A 14,009-nucleotide genomic window follows, 5' to 3' on the forward strand; every position below is an offset into this window, starting at 1 on the left:
ATATTAATAGCTTGCTTCCTAGATGCGAGTGACATTTCTGGCATGAATATGCCCTATTTGTTCTCCCCTTTTTCATCTTGGTCGCATGAGAAAGCCATAATTTGCCCATAATTCATCTTTCATAGCAGGGTATTGTTGCCATAGGAACTGGAGGGTGCCATCTAAGGTGGCATGGGAGCACAACAGAGAGGAAGTTTTAAAATGATGAAAATAATAATTAAAAAAAAAATGAAGTCCAGTACTGCCCATTAAATTTAGAATTTAGAGGGATTTAATTTACAGTCGGTGCATTGGAATAGCTGAAAGTTGAAAGGCTTTCCAGTTAGATGTACGTCTATTAAAAAAGACAAATTGTTGCCTTCCCCACCCCAGTAATAATATGAAAACAGCTTTTTAAAAGCAAGAAAAATTCTTGGAGCTGAGTGAAAAATTCTTCCGGCACTCAGATGAAAATGTAGCTGTTATGATAGAACAAATGCTATAAAAAGCTTTAATATTCACTAATCATCTGTCTGCTAATGTTGGTGACAGTTTAATGTTTCTTGCTTCTGAAAATGAACGGGGTGACTTAAAAAATGTATTTCTTAGCTTGAAAGGCAAGAGTTGTGATTACCCTCCTTAGTCTTTATCTCCTGTTTCAAGAGGTCTGTGACAAGCGAAATACCTGCGAACACACATTCCTTTTACATGGACATATTTCCCACTTAATTTGGGTTCCACATCTCCAAGTGCCACAGCAAAAAAACAAGGGCAGATGTTTCTCATTTGGCTGCTGGCCTTTTCATGACAAACTCATAATTTAGCAAGGTTTTAGCAGTAAGGTACAGTTGTATTGACTCCGAAGCCCCTGGGCTCTTTCTAAAAAAAAAATCAAAATGTTCCTGAGGCATTGCAAAGGTTTTGGTTTAAAAATCCCAACCCTGCCACCGTGTTGTGTTGATAGCAGGCACTTTGTTAGCAAGTCAGGAGTGTGAAATGTGTTGAAGTTGTGGGAACAGTTGTCTCTCCCCCCCCCTCCCCCTTGCTATTTTGGCCTCTCAATTGGAACAATGAACACACTCTCTGCCCAAGAGGACCAAATGCTGCGGGCAGAGAAAGTATGAAGGAACTTAATTGCCCAGTTGTAACTCTTTGAGTTGTCAAATTTATCAGTTACCCATTTAGTCAAGAAGTACACTTTGGATCTGAGTTATTTTAAGAGAGATAAGAATCCGCAGTTAAAAAGGATCCTGGCTGTTGGGTTATCTCCTTTTTGGCTTTGTGCACACCAAAAAATTGCGCATTTAGACTCTGCATTTGACAGTGAAATTTTGCAGGCTGCTCTTTTAGCTTAACTGCAGCAGCAATACGATGCCTCTGTTTCTACCAGCGGATGATCCTAGATTATTTATTAAATGGCAAACTTCGGTGGCTATCTATCTATCTATCTATCTCTCTCTCTCTCTCTCTCTCTCTCTCTCTCTCTCTCTCTCTCTCTCTCTCTCTCTCTCTCTCTCTCTATCTATCTATCTATCTATCTATCTATCTATCTATCATAACCTCTGCTGTTGATCCTGCGTTTTAGGAGCGAAATGCTGAAAATGCCATTGAAGCTCTTAAGGAATATGAACCTGAAATGGGAAAAGTTTATCGACAAGACAGAAAAAGTGTACAAAGGATAAAAGCAAGAGACCTCGTCCCCGGTGATATCGTGGAAGTAGCTGGTGAGAACTTTTATTTACTACCTAATAATGGATTCTCAAAATGCTTTTTTTTTTTTGTATGTGTGTGTGTGTGTTTGTGTGTCGCTTCCATGTTTTGAGCCTGAACTAGCTCTTGACGTGCCTTTAACTCTTAGAAAGCAAGCAGAAGAAATCAAAAGCTGGGTTTTGGCTGCATAGGATTCCCTTCTTTTAGGGTAACCCCTTTCTTCCAAGTTGAAGTGTCTACGGAGATTCTCAAGCACCCAGGTCATGGTTGTCCCCCCAAAGGTGCTTTTTCCAAAAACATTGAAAACATTTCCCTTCTCACGCAAGAAGCTTCTTTGGTTCTTCAGTTCCGAACTTAAAGTATTGTATTGATGAGTTACATCAGGGCTCTCCAAACATGGTGACTTGGCAGGGCTGGCTGAGGAATTCTGGGAATTGAAGTCCACAGATCTCAAGTTGCCAAGTTTGGAGGCTCCTGAGTTACATGATCCCCATGCTAAGCTCGTGCCCTTAAGAGAGCCTGGCCCCTATTTATTGTTCCTCCATATGGCTTGTATTATCAGCGGGCGGTTTCTGACCGTGGCCCTTTTTCCCCTTCAGTACAGAAAAATAGCCCAGAGGGGCTCCTCCTTCCATTTCGCCAAACTTCTTTGACCCCAGAAGGTTTCACAGTGGCCTTTTCAGCTCTTCTGTGTAGGCTTCAGAGCAGTCCGGGAGGAGACCACCGCCTCCCTCTGTGCTCTGCTGCCCCTGGAGGCCTGATATGCCCTCTCCTCGCCTCCTCTCCCAGCCCACCCAAGTGACTGCCTTGGATATGGCCGACTGCCAATGCCATGGTCACCTGGCACATCTTGTGTGTAGCGCAGTTGGTGGAGAGCACCAGTTGTGTCACCTTAAAAAAAAAAAATGAAGCATCCGGGGGAAAAAAGGAACTGAGGGAAAGCGGTGACAACTTCTAGAAAAAGCAGGCTTTAGATTAAAGGATGGGGTTTCTTCCCCAGGGCAGGAGAAAGGCCTAAAGCAGACTTTTAAGACTTGTGGACTTCACCTCCCAGAATTCTCCAGGCAGCTATGCAGGCTGGAGAATTCTAGGAGTTGAAGTCCACAAGTCTTAAAGTTGCCAAGTTTGGGGACCCCTGGCGTAAACCCTGCCTTCTAGCGAAGAAAAGTGGACTTAAACCTTTTGTGTCTGCTCCATCTTGCAGTGACCAGATCGGTTCCCTGCAGGACGCCCGTCCGTCCGCTTAGCCACGGACGTAGGGCATAGCTCTCCCAGGGAACAGACACCGTGTTCCATAGCTGATGTCAAGACTCCTGAGGTGTGAAAGACGGTGGGCATGCCTCTGTCATAAGCCTAAGCGTGTTGGATGGCCTTTGACATGGCGCCTGCCAGCAGAGGACCATATAGGGAAGCAGCAGAGCCCTTGGTCGGGGGATGCGTATCTGATGGCGGAATTTTAGGCAGCGTGCCAGGGACATTTGCGTGTCCAAACAAAAGCTCCACGCTATTGATCAGCATAAAAGAAACCAGGTGGCCACCATCTTCCCCCCCCTAAGGTCAGTGGGACCTAACGGCCAGAGAGGGTTTCTACAAGGGAGCAGAGGGGCTGACCCTATAAGGCAGGGGTCTCCAATCTTGACAACTTTAAGACTTGTGGATTTCAACTCCCAGAATTCCTCTGCCAGCAAAGCTGCCTGAGGAATTCTGGGAGCTGAAGTCCACAAGTCTTAAAGTTGTCAAGGTTGGAGACCCCTGCTAGAATGGGTTGCACGGGGGTTGATCTTAACCGAGAACTTCATCCAGACAAGGCACCAAATTGTGAAGGGAGCAGGAAATTCTGCCCGGTTCTCTTGCAAAGGAAAAATGCATTGTGGGATGAAAGGGCCTTCCGGGTTTCTTGTAGGACCTCGTAATGGAGTTTAGGAACCAAGGGCCATCCCGACGATGCTCGGATGACTTCCAAGCCCTTCCTCGGCGCTCATTCTGAAAACTCTTGAGCCACTGACCTGATGTTCTGAGCTACAGCGTGGTTTCTTTGCTTTGGTCAAACCTAACATGACTTGACACGGTGCGTGTCTTGAGCCAACTTTTATGTTGGATCAATTGTAGAAGCCTTTCGCCACGGGGGACTGCTTTAATTTAGTGGCTTGCCAAACGCTGGACCTACTTCACTTCGGTGGACGAAGTAGTAGAATAAAACTCTATTGATTGTAAATCGACAGTAGCCTTAATTCTGGGCACTCCGTTGTAAACAGGCATCAATTTTCTACAACTGCTTGTAACGTTGGTGGGAATTTTGGGAGCTCGTATTTGTGTTTAACGTTCCTGTTTAGTGTCAGTGTAAATCCCTGTCAGGCCTTGAAACTGTGTGTGTGTGTGTTGTGTAAATATAAATGTATAAATTTAATAGGACTAGTTGGAAAAGCTGGGCACTGCGGGGTGCGCTTGGCTTTCAGCGTGACTTGGCTCCCTTCTAATCTCTCTTTGAGTCACAATGTCAAACAGCGTTTTGTGGGTAAGAAATATGTAAATACATTTACCCAGAGCTTTCATCCTGCTTTGATGCAGATAGTAGTTCTTAAGGGAAGCAGTTCAAAGCAAAATAAATCGTAGGCTCATGCCGTAACCCCTTAAAATCTGTGTCCCCGTCCCCCCCCACATGGCCCAGAGTTCAAACCAGGACACTGCGTTTATTTCCAGAATTATTTATAAAAGGGTTGTTGCATTTGACCTCTTGCCACGTGGGTCCTCCCCCCCCCCCTCTTCCTGTGAGTTATGGAAGTATAAAGCCTGCAGAATGCGAGGCCTGCTACTCTCGTGCTTTGAATTCGCAGAATGGTTGCGATCTTATAACCTGAGTAGAACCCGAGAGGAATTTATTATTGGAACAAAAGGTACCACCGGGCAGAAAATTCTTGAACATCAAGATAAGTTGGCCACCGATGTTTCATTCTGATTTGGCAAATGCACTGAATCGGAGCACAGAAACTTCTTTTGAATTGACAACTTGGCTACGAGATCTAACGGTTGCCTAAACTTCCTTTATTTTTTTTGCTCCGATCCTTGTTGCTTGGTCCAAAAGCTATTCAGAATGGTTTTCCGTCTGTAAGGAAAATATATTTCTGTCCTCCAGCCGTGCCACCCCACAAGTCTTGGCAATTATATTTTTCTTTCTTGTCTCGGTAAAACCCTCCTTGCATAGTTATTGCTATAATTAAAGCCTCCGCATTATTTTCAGATAATCAGTTTACAATTCTTAACCATTGGGACAGGGACAATTATTGTTATTAAAGAGATGTGGAGTAACCAGGTTTATCGGGGAAGGGAGCTCGGGAACCCCGCAGTTGGCTGATTCACCGAGGCGGCCGCAAGCCCCTTCGCTAATATTGTGCAGTTGTGAATTCGATTAGGAGCATCTCTGGTGTTACAGTCGCAGCGTAAGCCTGGCAGGAATCTGATGGCACCCGGCCAAATTCTGTTGTGGAAACCATTAATGTGTTTGTGGGGAGAGGAAATGCATTTACAGGCTTAGATAATTTTGGTTTTCCCCTGCATTGTTCCTAAATTAATATAGAACTGTGTTTGAGGATTGTGTCCAAGGAAGGTGAAGGATTGCAGGTAGTCCTCGATGTTACAACTGAAACTGAGACCAACCTTTCTGTGGCTAAGCGAGACATTGATTGCTTGAGTTTGGTTCCATGATCCTTCTGGCCACGGTTGTTAAGTGAATCACCGCACCGTGTTCTAAATTAGTCATGCAGTTGTTAGGTGAATCTGGCTTCCCTGTTGACTTTGCTTGTCAGATGGTTGCAAAAGGGGAAATCACATCAAGTTGCCAAGCATCTGAATTTTGATCAATGGCCAGGGGGATGATGCTACATCGGTCATCAGTGTGAAAAACGGTCATCGGTTGCCCTTGTAACTTTTGGACGGTCACTAAACAAACTGTCGCGAGTTGAGGGCAAGATACTGAATTTTAGTGTAGGAGGTCACAAAATTGAGGTTGCCCGTAAGACATTGTCATAGTCTGTAAGTTTGCTTTTTTGCGAGGGCCAAATCCCAGCTGGGCCAAGCCAGGGGTGACCGACCTTGGCATCTTTTGAAGACCTGCGGACTTCAACTCCCAGAATCCCCCAGCCGGCATTTCCCCATAGCTGGGAGCAGTGGACCTCATCTGTCTGCAGGGGTGCCAGGCATTGGATGGGTGGCATCCGAGAGATCCAGCTGTCAGGCTTTTTGGCAGCCTTCCCTCCTTCCTGACGGACTGATGGTCTTTTTTTATCGCCCGTTGCCAAGTCTTCTCCGCTTGGAATTGTGACCGCCAAAAAGCAGCTGCTGGACAAGGAGCTTCCTTGCGACACCCATTGGGGGCGGGGGGGGGGTTAAGTGAGTCTGAATAGTTTGCCCATGTTTGGCGTTGGTCATTGTTTGTCTTGTACTATTTTCTCTCTGGGGCTGAAGCTTAGAATGCCCCCCCCTCCCCACCTATTTTTCCTCTTTTCTTCACTGTTAATGCACTAGAAAAGGGAAATGGTGACCAGGCAATATAAATAGACCCAGTCAATAAAAGGCCCTCTAGGGGAATTTTTCAGAACGGGCCACCCCACTTCGCTTCCCATCAAAGAGTACCCATAAAAATTACTAATATATATAATTTAATTTGAGAGATTGTACAGGACAGGACAGTGAACGTACAACAATTCATTTAGTGACCGTCTGAAGTTACAACGGCCCTGGAAAAAGTGACTTTTAGGATCGTTTTTTTCCACACTTAACAACCCCATGGTTACGTGGTCTAAATTCAGATGCTTGGCAATCGACTCGTTTTTATGACGGCTGCACAGTGTCCCGGGGTCACGTGATCCCCTTTTGCGACCTTCTGAGCAGCAAAGTCAGTGAGGGAGACAGATTCTTTGAACAACCTGCAGTGATTCACTGAACAGCTGTGGCAAGAAAGAAAGGTCGTAAAATGGGCCAAAACTCACAAAAGTCAACGGGGGAAAAAACCAGATTCACTTAATTAACAAGCAGGTTGTTAACGGAACAACTGCAGTGATTGTGGCAAGAAAGGTCAGTAAATGAGGCAAAATAACTTCGCAAATGTTTCACTTAGCAACCTTCATGTTGGGCCCCGTCGTGGTCGTAAGTCGAGGACTGCCTGCAATTGCCTTTCTCAAAGGCCAGGCTAGTCCCCAAAGTAGCGTCACCTTCACCGATGAGTAAAGGATCCCATTTTCATGGTAACGTTGCCAACTTAACCATGACTACACTGTGGTTTTCCCTCTGTGTCTCCGGTTGCTGCCAGTTGCATAAGCAGTTCCTGCGGGGATTTAAGCAGCTTGAGAAATTCCCTGCGGGAAACCCAGTGGTCTCTGGGATAGGATCAGTCGTTTGCGAGTTGGTGCCGCCTGGAGCTCTGGGAAGTGAATTTTGCATAAATATTCCATACAGACTTTGGGTGCGTCTTAGGAGCTCCTAAATCAGGGGTGTCCAATTTTTAAGACCTGTTCGACACCCCTTTAAAGGCCTGGCCAGTTTAAGACCGGTGGACCTCAACTCCCAGATTTCCCCAGCCAGCCACTTCTTCCAGTTGCCAAGGTTGGGCACCCTGTCCTAAAGGATAATAATGTTGGCTGTCAGATGCTGGTCACTGCCAGTCTTAAGAACAAAGAACTATGCCAAATTTTGGCTGCTTTTGTGTTATTTTTAGCCCCCCCCCAAAAAAACAACAACAACAACAACCCCCTTACAGAATACAACCCTGTTTTACTCCTTCCACTTGGCTGCATATTACTAAGAAGATCCATACTAGAACAGAGCCAGGATGGATCCTGATCAGGAAACGGTTCCCATTGGCTCAACCAAATGCCAGCGGGAATCTAATCAACCCATTAGCACCTTCCTCTTTGTATTAAGAGTGAAAATATGGCCTTCGCAATTACAGTAAGCTGGGCTTACAGAATGAAATTTCTCTCTGAATTTAAAGCCGGAACTATGAGACGTAACATAGCAACTTCTTAGAAGAGAAACTTCCTCACAGTGAGGCTTCCCATCACACAGGTATAAAAGCAAAGAAAGGCATGGAATAATATTCTGGAGAGAGAGAAAAATAAACCGGCAAGAGAGAAGTGCTTTTTGAATAAACACCCACTATTATTGTGTTTACTCCGATGCCCATTGCACATCTGGAAAAATATTTGGATTTAAACTCACACTCTTTTTTTTTCCTCAACCCACAGTTGGGGACAAAGTTCCTGCTGACATCAGAATTACTTCCATAAAATCAACAACTCTACGAGTTGACCAGTCCATCCTCACAGGTAAGGGGCGTCTCAGGAGAAAAGCGATGCTTCTTGGGCTTGCAAACATCTGTCCTTGATGACAAAGTCCATGATGAAGATGACTTGTCTTATTGTCTCTCCCTCTCCCCTTCTCTCCCCCTCTCCCACTCCCTCTTCTCCCTCTCTCTCTCCCCCCCCCCATGGAAAGTTCATTCTGAATGAAAAAGCCCCTCCTATCTGGCTTAAATCGAAAAGTTGGACCCAGCATGTTGTCTCAGCTTTCCTCTTTGAGTGTTGCAGTTGTATCTGGCTTATTTTCATTGTTTGATTGCCAAAATGGCTTGTTAAAAAAAAATAGTACAACAGATAAATTACATTAGAATTCTAATATAATGGTTGCGGGGGGAGAGGGAACCAATGGGGGTTGTTTTGCTTCCAAGTTGGTTTGCTAAACACTCCGGGAAGTATGTCCAAAGTGCAAAAAGAAAATGTAACACTTCTGTGCTACGGCATCTGACCTTTTTTCTAGGTGAATCTGTCTCGGTAATTAAGCACACGGACCCTGTGCCTGATCCTCGTGCAGTCAACCAAGACAAGAAAAATATGCTTTTTTCGGTGAGTAAAATCTCGACCTGTGTGTTTTTTTGTACATCATCTGGTGCCTGCTTCATTTAAAAACAAAATTAGCTTCTCCTCGCTCTGTTTAGGATGCCCTGACAACGTCGCATCTATCTCGATCCTTTAAATCAGTGTTCTTCAAACGTGGCAACTTTAAGTCGTGTGGACTTCAGCTCCCAGAATTCCCCAGCCAGCCATGCTGGCTGGGGAATTCTGGGAATTGAAGTCCACAGGTCTTAAAGTTGCCACGTTTGAAGAACACTGATTTAATGGTCACCTTGAACTTAGCCTTAAAAAATATATATTTTTAATGTCTGAACTGCTACAGGTTTTTTTTTTGCCTAAGCAAGGGGTTGGACTAGAAGACCTCCAAGGTCCCTTCCAACTCTGCTATTCTATTCTTTCATATTTTGATTATATTCTTTCATATTTTGATTATATTCTTTCATGATTCTATTCTATTCTTTCATGATTATATTTTATTCTTTCATATTTTGATCCTATTCTAGTCAAGCATGCGTTGATCCAAGTTTTTTTAAAACTAAACTTTGTAGATTATCAGCCATAAAATGGAAAAAATAATAATAATGGAAATCTCTTGCAAATGCCCAATGCTCCCCTCCTTATCTGTGGTTTCCTTTTGGGGAGAGTTTTAAAGAGTTCTCTTTGTGCCGAGAACAAGAGGCTTCTGGTGTTTGAGTGGGGAACTTCCACATCACCGATCAATTGCTACTCAAGAATGTCATAACTGGTGTCCTGGGCTATTTATCTGATTTATTATCCTGGCCTTAACCACTCCTGCTGTTCCTGCGTCTGGCAAAACAGCTGAGAACCATTCCCTCCCCCCCCCTTCCTTTCCCCTGCCTCTGTTCTGAGGCAGTCACCCCAATTAAAATTGATGTCCTCTTCATCCAGCCCCTGGATGAACTTCAGAAGCTGTTCCTTGAGAACGTGGAGTGAGTCCTCGGGAGTTCACAATATGTACACCGTCTTTTCAAATATTAACCGGCTTGTGCCAGTTCACCGAAACCGGTTGGATTGCTTTGAATGGGAAAGGGCGTTGTGTAAATACCATTGCTGTTTTGTTTTTTTTAAGAGTAGTGCTGGCACCTATAAACTCAGGTCCTCCTGTGGGATTCAGATCCTCTCTTGCACAGTGATCTCATTACAGAATCGCAGAGCAAGACCCCATCAAGCGAGCCTGTTTTTTTCAGGAGCTGTTAAGACATGTCTGGACCAGGCGTGGCCATATATCGTCTATAAAAACTGTATTATATATTTTATATATTCCTCTTCACTCTGCGGGCAGCCCAGGCTTGCTAAAAGATTGGGCACGCCTGGTCTAGTTTTTGATCTCATCCACCCATCCCTTCACCCGTCCAACAAATTTCTATACTGCCCTCCTCTTGGTCAGCCCTGATATCCGTTGCTTGTGTGTTGATTTCCTTTGCACACTTAATCGACGCTGCTGCTGGTGCTTAATACTTTAAATCATCAACACAGATGTTTTCGCAGTGCTGCAGAATTTGATAATGTACCAGAAGAATGAAGTAATGAATGGGGAAAGGGTCTTCACCTTAAAACCTAGTTAGGTTAAAGAGAGAGAAGCCATAGATGTGTATATTATTGTCTCCCTAAAAATTCCTGCTTTTAAACTGGGGGCGGGGGGGGGGCACCAAGGCACCGATGAGGGCCAAAAAAACCCAAACAAGCATTTTTGGAGGCAGGAAGGGATTATATGCAGTATCAGCGAATTCTTTTGGTAAAACGTGTTTGGTTGGTAAGAGGAATAAAATACGTCAGATGACAATTACCTACCTCAAAGTCTGTTCCCAGTTTGAAGAAGAAAATCACGTGCAAAACCTTGAGGACTGTGGCCTTTAGGTTACGAGCGCTGAATTAGATCAGCTCAAATGAGATTCTTCCAGTTAAGACTGCACTGAAATAGTGTCTGAAATAATGAACTTTGGGGAGCGGTGCGCTAATAGTCTTGGAATGCCTGAATCCGATGGTTTCCCCCATCCAGGGTACGAACATTTCTGCAGGCAAAGCCATGGGTGTTGTCGTGGCTACGGGGGTGAACACGGAAATCGGCAAAATCCGTGACGAAATGGTGGCCACCGAGCAAGAGAGGACGCCCCTGCAGCAGAAGCTGGACGAGTTCGGGGAACAGCTGTCCAAGGTCATCTCGCTGATCTGCATCGCCGTTTGGATCATCAACATCGGCCACTTCAACGACCCCGTCCACGGCGGCTCCTGGATCCGGGGCGCCATCTACTACTTCAAAATCGCCGTGGCCCTGGCGGTGGCTGCCATTCCGGAAGGCCTGCCCGCCGTCATTACCACCTGCCTGGCCCTGGGCACCCGTCGCATGGCCAAGAAAAACGCCATCGTCCGGAGCCTTCCCTCAGTGGAAACCCTGGGCTGCACCTCGGTCATCTGTTCCGACAAGACGGGCACCCTCACCACCAACCAGATGTCGGTTTGCCGGGTAAGCTGCTGCTTCGGTTTCTGTGGGTTAGGAAAGTGGGGGCGGGAACCAGTGAAATGGGAGCGAACTGTGTTTCTTGGTCTCTGTGGTCCTAAAACTGATTTGATTTTTAATCAATTACTCTTGCGAAGTTAGGGACGTGGTGGCTCCGGGGCTAAGACGCTGAGCTTGTCGATCAGAAAGGTCGGCAGTTTGGCGGTTCAAATCCCTAGCGCCGCGTAACAGAGTGAGCTCCCATGACTTGTCCCAGCTTCTGCCAACCTAGCAGTTCGAAAGCATGTAAAAAATGCAATTAGAAAATCAGGGACCACCTTTGGTGGGAAGGGAACAGCGTTTTGTGCACCTTCGCCGTTGAGTCATGCCGGCCACATGACCACGGAGACGTCTTTGGACAGCGCTGGCTCTTCGGCTTTGAAACGGAGATGAGCACCGCCCCCTAGAGTCGGGAACGACTAGCACGCATGTGCGAGGGGGGGCCTTTACCATTACTCTGCAAAACAGGGTTAGAGAAGCTGCCTTCATTTTGAGGTTATTCAGGAAAAGCTAAGATACAAGTTCTAATTTAAACCATAGGCTTTATTGACTCCTAACAACTTCTTTTTTTTTGGAGCCAGAAAAAGAAAGAAGTTAAAGTGCTTTTAATATGCTCCCTTCTTCCTATTAACCTAGCCAGTTCTGTTCACTTTGGGAAGGCTGGGGAAAAAAAATCAGGTCTTAGTTTATAAAACCTAATGGTGGGAGGTTTGTTCTTGTCACAGGCAATTCTTTAGGGAAGATAATCAGAGCCACCGTGAAATATGGATTAAATTGCCTTTTTTCAAGGCAGTCCGGAGGGAAGGAAATTGCATCCTTGGGTAGCAAGGCATTCTGCTCCTTGAGAAGAAGAGACCTCCAGCCGTCCTCGGAGCAGGACGATGTGGGGATGGCGAGGCGAGAGCCTCCAATGAGTCAACGGGGCCATAAAGACGTCAATAGATTTTTCTGGGTCTTTTTCACGGCTGAAATGAATCTCCCTTCTGATGGGCTGCTTACCTATGCGCCTGGCTTCCTCGCCCTCTCCCGCATTTGGCTCGCTGAAGCGTAGCGCACAAAGAGCGCACAAAGCCGATGCTCATCTGTATTCCGAGAGAGGCGCTTTGCAGTGATCTTGCATAACCGCCCACCTTTCAGTGGGTAGAGGCCGAGCCGCGGAATGGCTCCTTCACAAAGCAGCTCCCGAACCTTTTCTTCTTCTTCCAGAAAGCATCTTTTGGCAGGGCAGGAAAAATCCTTGCTTTGCCTTTTTAAAAAAAATAAATAAAACAACCCCCTCTCGTCCTATAGTGTCCAATCCATCAGGCAATGCAGAGGAACATTTCCTGGAGATTGTGGGGCTGGTGACGAATGGCCCTGCGTGTCAAAGCTACTTTATGTGAAAATATCTCTTCGGCAAAGCTTAACGATGCTGGGAAAGATTTTTTCCTTCTTTTAGGGTCTTTTGCCAAACCGTAGCTAGTCCAAGTGGGTGCAATTTAAATTCTAGAGACTTACACGGAGCTGAAGCCAGCTAGTAACAGTAAAGTGGTCCAAGTTAGATGTTGCTTGGCGGTGGACTTGGGGGAGGACATAAATTAGGACCGCATCATGTTCCTTTTCTACATTTTTGGATCCCCTAGACCTGTGGAAGTGGAGGGAAATTTCACATGCTTTTGCGTGCTTTCCATCCAAGATGTTTGCATACAAAATTAGAATAGAATAACAGAGTTGGAAGGGACCTTGGAGGTCTTCTAGTCCAACCCGCTGCTTAGGCAGGAAACCCTACACCACTTCAGACAAATGGTTGTCCAGTCTCTTCTTAAAAGCTTCCAGTGTTGGAGCATTCACAACTTCTGGAGGCAAGTTGTTCCACTGATTAATTCTAACTATCAGGAAATTTCTCCTTAGTTGCTTCTCTCCTTGATTAGTTTCCACCCATTGCTTCTTGTCCTGCCCTCAGGTGCTTTGGAGAATAGCTTGACTCTCTCTTCTTTGGGGCGGCCCCTGAGATATTGGAAGATGCTATCCTGTCTCCCCTGGTCCTTCTTTTCACTAAACTAGACATACCCAGTTCCTGCAACCGTTCTTCATATGTTTTAGCCTCCAGTCCCCTAATCCTCTTTGTTGCTCTGCTCTTTGCACTCTTTCTAGAATCTCCACATCTTTTCTACATCGTGGCGACCAAAACTGAATGCCGTATTCCAAGTGTGGCCTTACCCCAAGGCCTTATAAAGTGGTATTATGTCACATGATCTTGATTCTATCCCTCTGCATCATTGGAAGAGCTTACCTTTCAGCTGTAATTCTATAAATTGAGCTGAAGCATCCTTCTGTCAGAGCTGCCATCCTTCCATTCACTAGATACCAGTCTACCATACGTTATGGGGAGGGGGGGAGCAGGGGGAACCTGAGGGGAACTTGGGGGCTGCAGGGGGGAGATGGGGAACCTAAGACAAAGACCTGGGAAATCAAAAAGTGATAATTGAGACATCTCAAATCCAAGATCCTAGGAATGGACCATCTAACCCATCCATCTAACCAACCCCAGCATGGACAATTACCAAAATATCTTCTCTGCATATGACTGGACAATTTGGTGATAACAGGGGTGGGGCAGGGAAGGAAAAGCTAACTAGGGAGGTTTTCACACTCAAACTCTTAGTTCCGGCTTTGCATGGTGTAACCACTTGGCTTTAGTAAGAGAAACCTTTTAGTCACAAATGGGAGTCGAGGGTCTTTCTTTTCTAAGAGGCCAAGTTGGGGCAGGTCTGACACCTTCTGATTATTGAGGTGGAGCCCTCATTTTGAATGGTAGGAGCACAAGAGAAGGTGGCTTTGTGTCTTGTTCTAGTCAGATGAGAAGGAAGGAAGGAAATAGGGCAAGGTGTAATTTCAAGGACATCAACTGGAAGAGC

At 45.6% G+C, this 14,009-nt stretch overlaps 1 protein-coding gene across 2 annotated transcripts in view; it reads left to right on the forward strand.

The window, feature by feature from the left end:
• The window catches only part of ATP2A2 (ATPase sarcoplasmic/endoplasmic reticulum Ca2+ transporting 2), a 43,042-nt gene that overhangs the window by 11,787 nt on the left and 17,246 nt on the right, over positions 1 to 14,009 (forward strand). For both annotated transcript variants that reach the window (XM_087705515.1, XM_087705516.1), the window contains exons 5-8: positions 1,565 to 1,703; positions 7,929 to 8,009; positions 8,500 to 8,585; positions 10,615 to 11,079. In XM_087705515.1, coding sequence (XP_087561641.1) covers positions 1,565 to 1,703; positions 7,929 to 8,009; positions 8,500 to 8,585; positions 10,615 to 11,079 — 771 coding nt within the window. The remainder of the gene's footprint in view (positions 1 to 1,564; positions 1,704 to 7,928; positions 8,010 to 8,499; positions 8,586 to 10,614; positions 11,080 to 14,009) is intronic.

This window comes from Thamnophis sirtalis, unplaced genomic scaffold (genome assembly GCF_051295495.1).
Source record: "Thamnophis sirtalis isolate CommonGarterSnake01/CBP01778 unplaced genomic scaffold, rThaSir2_p1.2 scaffold_2, whole genome shotgun sequence".
NCBI lineage: Eukaryota > Metazoa > Chordata > Lepidosauria > Squamata > Natricidae > Thamnophis > Thamnophis sirtalis.